Raw genomic sequence first — 13,649 nt, forward strand, 5'->3', positions numbered from 1 at the left:
TATGACTTGTGCTTGTGCTAACCCCAGGTGCTTTTCTTTTGCTTGTAACCTTTAAACAGGACCTCAAGAAAGCTATTCTTGGTGCTTAATCCTTGTAGTTACTCTTAAAATCTAGCAAATGCCTGAGTTTCCAAATGTATTTTCTCTCTCTCGCTTTTTTTTTTTTTTTTTAAATATTTACCTTTTTTAAGAACGGGATTGGATTTCTGTGTCTTAAGAGATTGTGCACATGTTTTTTAGTTAGCTGGTGAAAACAGTTGGTTTCCTTTTTTTTTTTTTTTTCTTCTTAGCTCTTCCCTGGAGGTGGGTGGAGGTGAAGGGTTTGAGGGTACCCCACAGGAAGGAATTCCCAAGTGTGCCTTCCTGGGCTCTCAAAGGGGTTCTGCACTTGAGTGGTGGTAGCATTTACCAATCCAAGGTCAGAGAAAAGCTGTAACCTTGGGAGTTTAATACAAGCCTGGAGTGACCAGTATTAATTTTTAGAATCCTTGCGGGTCCCCACCTTCTACACTCAGTGTCAGAGTGGGGAATTAACCTTGACAGCACTGTATTTTGCACCCATGATCCAAAAGCAGCTTTATTTTAATCAATAATTGACACTTACTAATTAATTATATAGAGTCACTAAACCTTTTGTGAATATAATAAATAGAGCTGCAGTATTTCTCCAAAGTAGCCAATTCAGTAAAATCCTCTGTTGTTCAAGGATATCCTCCAGCAGAGAAATGAACAGGAAGAATTAATTTCATGCAGCTAGGAAATATGTTGGGCTTTAGTGATATATGTAATGTCCACTGACTTACTGTATTAAAAATAATAATCAGATGCTCACCGGGTGTTCTGTAGCTGCTGCTTTCTGTATGCCACTAGATTACTCTTAATCACTGCATGCTTTACCTTGCACTTCATGTGTTTTGCCATCAGTGTCTTATACATTCTTTTGGGGCGAGCAGCATTTTAATTCTTTACAAGTGATGACTACTTAATATTGCTACCTTTTTCGATTCCAACCGAGTTTGGGCATTTGGGCTTTTATAGTAGCCACTTTAAAACTTGAAACCTGGACGGATGACCACAGAATTTCAGAATGACATTGCCCTGAAAAAAAATAAAAGCAAATAAGTTGGGGATGAGTTGGGCCTAATGCCAGTATGTGCAAACTAATAACTGGATGAAATTAAAACATCCTACTGATATTTAAATATCTGTACCAGTTGGTGCTCAGGGATGCTGTATAGTTACTCATAACTGTATAGTTATTTCCTGTGTACGCAATTCCCTACACTCTAGTTATTGATACATAATTTACATAATTACTAAAATTATTATTACTCAAACATACACTATGCAAATCCAGGTAGCCGTTATCAAGCAGAGTATCAGCCCGTCAGTGTGCCGGGGTATATGTAATTATTCTAAGGTTATTCTCAATAACTACTGTCAATATGCAAATCTTTTGGTGCTGTTGGGCTTTTATAATCCCTCCTGTGTTTGATTGGCTCCTATCTTCAGAATGTTCAAGATGTTTCCTAGTAACAGAGAGGAAGTTTCAACTTTTTTTTTTTCCGAAGCAGAAAAACTCCACAATTTACATCAAAGAAAAGAAATGCACAATGAAAAAATAAATAAAAATCCAAGTATACAGAGCAGTGAAACTGCTGAAAACAAACAGTTTGAAGGGGGAAAATATTGACAAGTCTCCTTTTACTCATTTCTTATCTTGGTCCAGAATTCTCTTTCCTACAAGTCTGCAGGATTTTTAATTAAAAATAGCCATGGTATATTTGCGCTTACAGGATGTGTTTACGTTCAGAGAATTGCTTCCCAATTCAGCTTTGAAAAAAATGTACTGTAGTTATCTGAGCCATTTGTAGGGCCCTACTAAATTCATGACCACGAAAAATATGTCACGGACAGTGAAATCTAGTCTCCCCCATGACCTCTGGCTATTGCAGTATTGCCCCCCTTGCTTCTATGCTGCTTTCAGAGCTGGGCGGCTGGAGAGCAGCGGCTTCTGGCCAGGTGCCCAGCTCTGAAGGCAGTGCCACCGTCAGCAGCAGCACAGAAGCACGAGTGACATGGTATGGGTGAAGTTGTCACTTTTGAAGGGGCAAGTATGGTCTTATGGGTGGGTGACTACACAGGGCACCATGGTCAGGGGGTCACTGTGGTCAGAACGCTCCACCCCCATAGTCCACCGAAGGACCCTTTAGCCCCTGAGTGCTGGAGCCAGGGACAAGCTGGTCTGGGGAGCTCCAGCTGCTAATCCTGGCCAAGCTAAGGAGAGATGGGCCTTCCTCTTCCCCTGCATGGGCTGTTCCCAGGGCCAGGTCAGATCCGATCCACCTCCAGGAACCTCCCCCAGCAGCAGGAAGCTCCATGGCTGCTGGCTGGTAGCCCAGCTTTGAAGGCAGCACCATTGCCAGCAGCAGCACAGAAGTAAGGATGACAATACCGTGCCCCGCTACAGTAGCCTTGCAACACCTGCCCCCTGGCCATGACTTCCATTTGGGTCAGGACCCTGACAGTTTCAACATTGTGAAATTTCAGATTTACATATCTGAATCCGTGAAATTAAGATTATAAAAATCCTATGACCATGAAATTTACCAAAATGGACTGTGGATTTGGTAGGGCCCTAGCCATTTGTATATAGAGGAAAGAGGTTGAGCTGGGATTAAAAAGTAGATGAGAGGAATGGAAGAAGAAAAATGAGGAAGATGAAAAGAAGGGGCAGAGGAAGAGATCAAAGGGACTTCTAACATTTGTTAAAACAATTTGCCGTTAACCTTTGTGACAGTCCATTCTGTATATTGTATTTTTCCCTTCATTTTAAATTTGAAAATAAAATATTACTGTACCCAAAACTTGAGTGCTTTCTGTTAGCTGTATAATAATCCCATCCTAAGATAGCCAGGGCAAAATCATTGCCTTCTAACTAGGATGTACCCTGAAACACTGCATATATTTCATCTCTCCATTAAAATAAAGTGGTTCCAGGATCTGGTTAGGTAAATATCACCTTGATGAATGAGATGGAAGTGATGTCTAACGTAAAGCTCTATTCTTGTCTCATTTCATCGCCAAGGGATGACATTAAAATGATCAACTTGCCACTGTCTTAAATTAGGGGCTGATCCATTCATACCAGTAGAAAGACTCTCATCAGATTTTAGATCAGGCCCATGGTCATTTCTGATTTTTAGGGTTTGATATTTCCAAGTGCTGAGTACCTTCATCTTATGCATAACCTAGTAATACTGAATGCAGATCAATAAATTGTTCTAAGAATTTACCATTTAGGTGAGTTTTCTTATGTCCCCTATCTCATTAAACTATTCAAGTCTCTGCAAATTATGAATGGGTTTTTTATATTAACTAGTTCTAATAACTATTTTTTACATGGATTATAAATGTATATGTGTGGTTTTGTTCTTCATATGAATCTCAATAGCATTATATTCAAAACTTTAGTTTCTGCACATCCATTTTGACATAACGGAGTCCCTCTTTTTTATAAATGTAACCCTCCCTCGCCCCCCGCTAGCCTCTTGATCCCACCAGTGTATAGCATATCCTGGTAGACTGAACACAGGTTTACTTAATAGCCATGTTTCTTGCACACATATTACATTAGCCTTTTTCCCATTTCAAAGATGGCTTTCTTAAATTCCTGTTCATGCATTATTAAAATATACACATTCCAGCTAAGGATCATGGGGAGCAGGGGCTGTTATAGCAGAAATAAGGGAGAGATAAGACAGAACTGGGGTGGGAGGAATCAAATCAGTATCTTAGATGTCTGTATACTAATGCGAGAAGTATGGGGATTAGGCAGGAAGAACTCGAAATGCTAATAAATAAAGACAACTATGACCTAGTTGGCATCACAGAAACTTGGTGGGATAATACTCATGACTGGAATATTAGTATAGAAGGGTACAGCTTGCTCAGGAAAGACAAGCAGGGAAAAAAGGGAGGCGGTGTTGCCATATATATTAAAAATCTATATACTTGGACTGACGTTGAGATAGAAATAAGAGACAGACTCATTGAAAGTCTCTGGGTAAGGATAAAAGGGGTAAAAACAATGGTGATGTCATGGTAGGGGTCTACTACAGACCACCAAACCAGGAAGAAGAGGTGGATGAGGTTTTTTTTTTTTAAAACGACTAACAAAATCATCCAAAGCACAGGACTTGGTGGTGATGGGGGACTTCAACTACCCAGACATCTGTTGGGAAAATAACACAGCAGGGCACAGATTATCCAACAAGTTCTTGGAATGTATTGGAGACCATTTTTTATCTCAGAAGATGGACAAAGCTACTAGATTTTGACAAATAGGGAAGTACTTGTTGAGAATTTGAAAGTGGAAGGCAGCTTGGGTAAAAGTGATCATGAAATGGTAGAGTTCATGATTCTAAGGAATGGTTGGAGGGAGAACAGCACAATAAAGATGATAGATTTCAAGAAGGCAGACTTTAGCAAACTCAGGGAGTTGGTAGGTAAAATCCCATGGGAAGCAAGTCTAAGGGGAAAAACAATTGAAGACAGTTGGCAGTTTTTCAAAGAGATATTATTAAGGGAACAGGAGCAAACTATCCCACTGCATAGGAAAGATAGGAAGTATAGCAAAAGACCACCCCGGCTTAATCAGGAGATCTTCAGTGATCTAAAATTCAAAATAGAGTCCTACAAAAAGTGGAAACTGGGTCAAACTATAAAGGATGAATATAAACAAATAACACAAGTATGTAGGCACAAAATTAGAAAAGCCTAGTCACAAAATGAGATCAAACTAGCTAGGGACATAAAAGGAAACAAAACATTCTACAATACATTAGAAGCAAGAGGAAGACCAAGGACAGATTAGGCCTGTTACTCAATGCGGGGGGGAAAGACAGTAACAGAAAATGTGGAAATGGCAGAGGTGCTTAATAACTTCTTTGTTTCAGTTTTCACCAAGAAGGTTGGTGGTGATGGGACATCTAAAATAGTGAATGCCAGTGAAAATGAGGTAGGATCAGAGTCTAAAATAGGCAAAGAACAAGTCAAAAATTACTTCGCTAGATGTCTTCAAATCACCAGGGCCTGATGAAATGCATCCTAGAATACTCAAGGAGCTGACTGAGGAGATATCTGAGCCATTAGCAATTATCTCTGAAAAGTCATGGAAGACAGGAGACATTCCAGAAGACTGGAAAAGGGCAAATATAGTGCCTATCTACAAAAAGGGAAATAAGGATAACCTGGGAAATTACAGACCAGCCAGCTTAACTTCTGTAGCCAGAAAGATAATGGAGCAAATAATTAAGCAATCAATTTGCAAACACCTAGAAGATAATAAGGTGATAAATAAACAGTCAGCATGGATTTGTCAAGAACAAATTGTGTCAAACCAACCTGATAGCTTTCTTTGACAGGGTAACAAGCCTTGTGGATAGGGGGGAAGCGGTAGATGTGGTATATCTTGACTTTAGTACGGCTTTTGATACTGTCTCACATGACCATCTCGTAAACAAACTAGGGAATACAACCTAGATGGAGCTACTATAAGGTGGGTGCATAACTGGTTGGAAAATCATTCCCAGAGACTAGTTATCAGTGGTTCACAGTCATGCTGGAAGGGCACAACGAGTGGGGTCCCACAGGGATCGGTTCTGGGTCCAGTTCTGTTCAATATCTTCATCAATGATTTAGATAATGGAATAAAGAGTACACTTAGTTTGCGGATGATACCAAGCTGGGAGGGGTTGCAAGTGCTTTGGAAGATAAGATTAAAATTCAAAATGATCTGGACAAACTGGAGAAATGGCCTGAAGTAAATAGGATGAAATTCAATAAGGACAAATGCAAAGTACTCCACTTAGGAAGGAACAATCAGTTGCACATACAACATGGGAAATGACTGCCAAGGAAGGAGTATTGTGGAAAGGGATCTGTGGGTCATAATGGATCACAAGCTAAATATGAGTCAATAGTGTAACGCTTTTGCAAAAAAAGCAAATATCATTCTGGGATGTATTAGCAGGAGTATTGTAAGCAAGACACAAGAAGTAATTCTTCCGTTCTACTCTGTGCTGATTAGGCCTCAGCTGGAATATTGTTTCCAGTTCTGGGTGTCACATTTCAGGAAAGATGTGGACAAATTGGAGAAAGTCCAGAGAAGAGCAACAAAAATGATTAAATATCTAGACAACATAACCTCTGAGGGAAGACTGAAAAAATTGGGTTTGTTGAGTCTGGAGAAGAGAAGACTGAGGGGGGACATACGTTTTCAAGTACATAAAAGGTTGTTACATGGAGGAGGGAGAAAAATTGTTGTTCTTAACCTCTGAGAATAGGACAAGAAGCAATGGGCTAGGAAAAACTTCCTGTCAGAGTGGTTAAGCACTGGAATAAATTGCCTAGGGAGGTGGTGGAATCTCCATCATTGGGGACTTTTAAGAGTAGGTTGGACAAACACCTGTCAGGGATGGTCTAGGTAATACTTAGTCCTGCCTTGACTGCAGGGGACTGGACGAGATGACCTCTCGAGGTCCCTTCTAGTTCTATGATTCTATGATCATTAAGATAATGTATTATTGCCTCCATTTAAAATTGAATGAATGCAGTCTAGACATTTTTCTGCTGCTTTTGCTATGATTTTAATCCTTTATTCCCCCCACATCTGCAAGATGCAGCTAATTACTTCTATAATGATGCTATAAACTTCTCTTTACCTGCAAGCAATACATCCTCTCCTGTTCTTGTATTCTCTTCCCTGAACAAAGATGTGTTCTACCGCCTCTATACATCTTTTCTCTTACTTATTTTTTCTTTTCCTATTTTGGGCAGTGGGTGCCTTTTGTTAGCCTCCGCAAGTGATATTTTTTTGAATAATTTTAATTTTTTGTATTTATCTAGCTCATTCTGCTATTGCATATCCTTTATATGTTGCACTGTGCTTTCCTCCACAATTTTGCATGTAAGTTCTGTCCCTTCTGCACACTCCTCATCTGAGTGATTTCCTCCCCATTTACTGTACCTCATTCATTGTTCCCTTACAAATGGCTGCCATATGTCCAATATGTCCAACCCTGTGACAATCCTAGCACCTCACACGGGGAGGCGGTGTAAATATGTAGTTTAACCCAGAAAGATCAATACCCCATTTGGATCATATCTGGAAATGTCCCATCTTTGAGTAAGTAGCCATTTAACAAACAACACTTTATCATTTCCTGCACTCTTTGATTTCATCCGCAGACAATCCAAGTGGCACTTTATACGTGACCCATCTTGCTTCGGTCAGGCATGTAGACCGTTGACAAGTAACTTTCATTTTTCCTAGGGTTACAGTTTAAGAAGTCATTTAGCTTGCTCCTTATGTGTACATTTTGTCAATAGCTCTTTGCTTCATCCATTCTGCCATTTTCAGGGGTTAACATTTCCTATTTTCATTTCTTCAGTCATTGATTTGACAATTTTAAAATGTAGACTTTTATCCTGTTTTTCATTTCTATGCATTTCTCCTCCTTCAAATCCTGATATTAATATTAATAGTATTTTTTTTCGATCTGAGACCTTTCCTCATCCCCTGCTGCTCCCCCTTCATAATCCAAGGCAACTTTCTCTTCCTCCCTTATTGTTAGTTTTACTGTTCTGCCTCATTTCCAGTGGGGGCCGGAGCCGGAGCCAGAGCCAGCCACAGTCTTTAGTTCAGTCTCACCGCCTTCAGCCAGAAACCAGTACTCATCCTGACTCAAATCTCAGTGCCAAGCCTAGCCTAGATTTGCCCTGCCCCTTCCTGCTCTTATTTCATGGCTTTATAATCCTAGTCCAGCTCCTCCCGCAGCTGGGCTTCATCTGCCCTTAGGCCCTATCAATCCCTAGTTCTCCTCCAGGTGCAACATCTATGGTTAATTTGCTCATCCTGGCCCACATTAATGTGCTCAGGACTTGTGTGGAGTGGATACCCCATCACAGCAGCTCTCTCTTCACCTAAGAAAACAAAAGAAACAGCTGTTGGATTTTGGGAGCAGTCCCTGGCGTACGAGTTTGGTCAGCAATGTTACTGGAAACATTGTGAAGGGACTTCATCTTGAACCCAGTCTAGTTCAAGTTTTAAAAGGGTTTTATCTTTACCTCTCTTGTAACCATTTCTGACTTTAATACCTTGGAAGTATGCTTGCTTAAAACCTCTATCTTTGTAAGTAAATAAACTGGTTTTACCTTTTAAAACTAATCCAGTGTTATGAATCGTTTGGGTAACAGACCATTGTATGTTGATCCACCTAGAGGGGCAATGGGCCTAATATATCAGGACTGTCCAGGAGAGGGCTGAACAGTGCAAAACACATTTTTTTGGTAGGGAAATCCAGGACTGAGAATGTTGTGGGTTCATCCTGAGAGTAGTAACCAAGGCTGGTGGAAGCCAGAGTGTGGCTGGTGTTTGGTGACAGGCAGCTGAGGTCAGAGTTGCGGGACCAGGGCTGTAGCTATACACAGACACTCTGTATGTGACCTGCATTCTGTCTGTGAGGAGCCCAGGTTGGGAGCTACAGTAACAAAGCTTTGCGAGACTACCCAGGTTGCAGGGCAAGTGGTGACACAGCCCCTCGCTGTCTGGATTGCTCCCCAGAATATATTAGAAGCATTGAATCTTGAATTTTTAATGCTTCCTGTTTGTAAGACTGAAAAAGAGAGAGGTAAACACAACTATCTCAGCTTTCACTTTGAGCAGGAAAATTGTAACCTGCCAGCTAGAGGAAGAAGAACCCAAACCAACTCGTAATCTAGCCCTCTCGACTATTGTTGCCAGCCTGGCAACAGAAGTGACTCATACAGTAACTTATCCCCAGAAGAGGAATGATCAAATATCAAGTGCCACAAACATCAAGTCCACCCCACCTATAAATTCTCAAAGCTTTCCTTCTCTTCCTTGTCCAACTGCGTGTGTGTCTCCTGGATCAGAGCTGCAACAATAGGGCTTTGGCCCAGCATGCTTTAGTAAGATGTCTATAGCATTTAAAGTACATTCTCTGGGAACAGAATTAAACTCTTCTTTAACTGCATATGCTTCCCTTTTTACATCTTCTTTCTTTTTGTTCTTTATCTCAGTGATTCTCCTTCAGACATGAATAATGATAGGGCACCTAGTAATCACACAGTAACGAACATCCACCCAGATGAACGTTGCAGAAGCTGACTGTTTCAGTAAGAAAGCTAAGGATAAGATTCTTCTCCTGCACACACATTACACAGTACCTTGCGCTAGGAATACTCCCATTTACTTCAATAGGACCATTCAGAGCAGGGTACTACTCAGTTTCAGTAAGAATGGCAGAATCTAGCCTGACACTGGAAAAGAAAAGGGGCCTAATCCAAAACCTATTGACATCAGTAGAAAATCATCCCTGGATTTCAATGGGCTTTTGATCAGACTAAGTCAGGCAAAGCTTATATTGGAGTTCTGCTTGACTGAGGACTGCCGAATGTCACGTGCTGAGATTTGGGAACAAAACTGCATGGACTTAATGCAGTGCCTGTAAAAAGTGTTATTAAATTTCAGAAAACAAAATTTAATGCAATTAAAAAAAAATCAAACCAGCTTCATGGTGGTTCCTTGCTGCACATTAAAATAATGACTATTTGCATTTATGAATATAAATCAAACAATATTGCTCACTCTGATATTACCAATTTCACTTAGAAAAAATGCAAGAACAGTAAACAAGAAATTACACTGAATTCCAATTTTTTAAGCTTAATGCAACCTAGATCTAGCTAAGTTTATGTTCTGAATATGGAAGGGACTGAAAGCTTGTTCACAATTCGGTTTTTAGAATTTCAGACATGCTGATCCAATGTATTTGTGTTCTCACTGAAGACAGACATTTTTCCCCCTCTACTTGGTTACCCTGGAAACTGAGGATGAACAATTATCTAGGGGCCTGATCCTGCAGTTGTCATATAAAATACCCAGTGAATAAGGATGCCACGCCTTAGAGGGGTGCCTGATTTTTGGCCCAGCATTGGTTGTTTATCTGCCTTTAAGTTGGGTGGATCAAGTGCATGAAGGGACAAACCAATTTTTTTCTCCCCCAGAAAAGCAGAAGTCATGACTGAATAAGTTGCGTATCGGAAAGAGTGCTTGCCTAGTAAACAGACCTGAAGAAGAGCTCTGTGTAGCTCAAAAGCTTCTCTCCTTCACCAACAGAAGTTGGTCCAATAGAAGATATTACCTCACCCACCTTGTTTGTCTAGGAACCAGTCTGTCATTAAAGGGCCTGATTATGAAGTGCTTGAGCTTCCTCAACTCAGTGGGAAGTCCAGGGGAGTTGAGGGCACTTGACATCTCTCAGGATCAGGCCCTTAGTCCCCCCCATAATACCTAAGTATTGCAGGGCCCTCCTGTGTGAAAAGATGATCACTATCGTAAAAATACATAGAAACTTCAAAGAATTCTCCCTAAAATACTGAATACTCTGGTTCTCTGTCTGCTCAGCTGTTATATTGTCTGACAGCATGAGCACCCTGTTCTGTTTCCACCGTTTTTAATAAAAAATGGCTGACTGAAAGATATGTATACCCCAGGATTATTATCATTATTTAATACTAATATTAGAAGGTGACCCATTCCTGTTTGGTGGTCCTTCTGTTGGTGGCATCTGACTTGGATGATGAAAATGAACATGCGTTGGTCTGCACTGCTTTGGATCGTTATCGAGCAGAACCTGTGATCAGCATGGACGCATGTCCTCTGGAATGGTGGCCAAAGCATGCAGGGGCATATGAATGTTTAGCATATCTGGCACGTAAATATCTTGCAATGCCGGGAACAACAGTGCCACGTAACTACCTGTTCTCACTTTCAGGTGATGTAAATAAGAAGCGGGCAGCATTACTTGTTTGTCTAAGGGTACGTCTTCACTAGCCGCTGGATCCGCGGGTAGTGATTGATCTATCGGGGATTGATTTATCGCGTCTCGTCTAGACGTGAAAAATTGATCTCCGAATCGACGCCTGTACTCCACCTCAGCAGGAGGAGTAAGCGGAGTCGATGGGAGAGCTGCCGCGGTCGACTTGCCGCCGTGAGGACAGCCAGGTAAGTCGAACTAAGATACTTTGACTTCAGCTACACAAATAGCGTAGCTGAAGTTGCGTATCTTATTTTGAAATCTTCCCCCCCCTCCCCCAAGTGTAGCCCAGGTCTGAGTGATTGGCTGAACAAGAAGTAGGACTGAGTGGACTTGTAGGCTCTAAAGTTTTACATTGTTTTGTTTTTGAGTGCAATTATGTGTTTAAAAACAAACTACATTTGTAACCTGCACTTTCACAAAAAAGAGAGCATTACAGTACTTGTATGAGGTGAACTGAAAAATACTTTTTTTTTACAGTGCAAATATTTGTAATAAATATAAAGTGATCACTGTACACTTTGTATTCTGTGTTGTAATTGTAATCAATATATTTGAAAATGTAGAAATCATCCAAAAATATTTAAATAAATCATATTCTGTTTAACAGTGTGATTAAAACTGCGATTAATCACAACTATTTTTTTAACCTTGTGATTAAAAATATTAAATCCCAATTAATCATTTAACAGCCCTACTGTGGATGCATAGTGCTGTGTGGAGTGTGCTGTCCAATGTATCTCCTGAGGAAAGCAAAACCACTAAGCATGAATCTGAAGTCAAGATAATGTCTAGGCAAGTTTTAATGTTTTTAACTGAGTTGCTGAGGCAGCTAAATATAACACTTATTAATATCCCAGATTTTCCCATTTGTTTTGTTTCCAGTCAGTAATGCTTTTCTTCACAACATTCTTACTACTCTATTGAGACTCCTCCTGTGTAATTAACTTCCAAAGTAATTCTTAAATGCAGCATTCTGTTTACATCCAATAATTATTAGATGACATGTTCTGCCATTTTAGCACTATCCTGTACACGTGCCTAATCAAGCAGTTTATATTTAGGCTTATGTCTAGAAAGAATAAATGCAGATATTCCTTATTAATGCCCCTATTTGGCAAGCGGCTGAATACTCCCAATGCCCATTGACTTCACTGGGAATTGGAGGTGCACAGCACCTCCCTAAATCATGCTCTAAATAAGTAAGTGTAGTAGGGTATGCAAACACCACTCTGGACAACGAGGGGTTAAAACACTGCTCTGGGCTTAGTCAGCCCAGCCCCACCACATCTACAAGACAGGTACAGGCTGGAGGAAGAGTTAAAAGGGTGCAGACCAGCTCACTTGTTGGTGGACCAGGGAAGAGAACAGACCTTCAACCTCTGAGGAAAGGCGGGAACTTCCCCAACAACCACTGCCTGATAGTCCCTCCCTGAGGTAAGGGAGGGCCAGATCCTGAGACACCCTGAGAGAGAGGTGTTCCTTGCTCTCTTTTACTAACTCAGTTTATTTGTGTTAGCTACCCTTGCTTTGTGTTTATGGACTACCTGGCGGGGGAGAGACTTTGAAGTGACCTGGCCAGAGGGCCAAGTCACAGGAAGGGGCAAGCCACCGCAGAGAGCAACTAGCAGCAGCAGCAGATCCTAGTGGAGAGATGCCATGCCACGCCCAGTCATGAGGAGGTGCTGGCAGTGAGCCAACCCTTGCACAGTAAGATATAAACTTTCTGGCTGTTTGTACATGTCAGTTGCTCAATTAAAATCTGTACATTCTGTACTCTTGGAAAAGTCTTGATGCAAGAGATGGCACCTTCTGTAATTATGGTACTGATGAGAATCCCCATATTTCTCTTGTCTATATGATGCTGTTATGGGCTTGATGCAGGAATTACTGGGAGAGATTCCATGGCCTGTGTTATAAATGATCATTATAGCCTCTTCTGGCTTTAAAAATCTATAAATCTGCAACTGGCCATACTGTAAATAGTGTTCCTGAACACATCCTAAAAACTAACTATTGAAAGCTGTGTTTAGTGCTTCTCTCATTCTATATTCAGGTAATTGGCTTAATACAACGTTACCATTTTTATGATATCCAGGATCTTTTGAATGGAATATGAACACCCTACATTATTAGGAGTTGAAGGACATGTCTGTCATTCAAAAAGGTAATTTTGCATGGATTGAAACTACAAATTTCTTGCACCTAGACTTTAATGCCGTGGTATTTTGACCATTTCAAGAAGCCTGTTTCTCCCCTAGTAATAAAACAGAAACGTGGAAATAATTAAACAAGAGTTATCAAATACTTCATGACTAATGAAATTAAAACCCAGTACATCAAATCACAATAGAAAAAAAGACTCAAAATATTGTGTAGAAGATAAATATAACTTCCACTTACTTTCTTTGTTTTGTCCATTGCCTTCAGTATAGAAACATTTAGGTCTTCTAAGGCAGACAGCACATTTTCATACTCTCCCAAATGCCGAGAAAAATATTCTGTAAGAATAAATCATGACTCCAACAACCTTTCATCTAGGATTTTAGGTATTAGACCCAGCTAGTAAAATAAATGTAACAAACAGCTCACCATGTTCTGAGTATAATGGAAATATATACTTCCCTAAATAACTTTCAGTATGGGATGAAACTGAAGAGCTTTTCCATAAAATTCTATTTTATCAAGGAAAGTAATTAACATAATTATATTTGTTTTTCTTTTAGCAGCACTGTGTGTTCATTT

General features: G+C 40.3%; 1 protein-coding gene across 3 annotated transcripts in view; it reads right to left on the minus strand.

The window, feature by feature from the left end:
- The window catches only part of NECAB1 (N-terminal EF-hand calcium binding protein 1), a 121,038-nt gene that overhangs the window by 43,488 nt on the left and 63,901 nt on the right, over positions 1–13,649 (minus strand). For all 3 annotated transcript variants that reach the window (XM_037892320.2, XM_043539364.1, XM_037892321.2), the window contains exon 5: positions 13,308–13,405. In XM_037892320.2, coding sequence (XP_037748248.1) covers positions 13,308–13,405 — 98 coding nt within the window. The remainder of the gene's footprint in view (positions 1–13,307; positions 13,406–13,649) is intronic.

Source organism: Chelonia mydas, chromosome 2 (assembly GCF_015237465.2).
Source record: "Chelonia mydas isolate rCheMyd1 chromosome 2, rCheMyd1.pri.v2, whole genome shotgun sequence".
Lineage (NCBI taxonomy): Eukaryota > Metazoa > Chordata > Testudines > Cheloniidae > Chelonia > Chelonia mydas.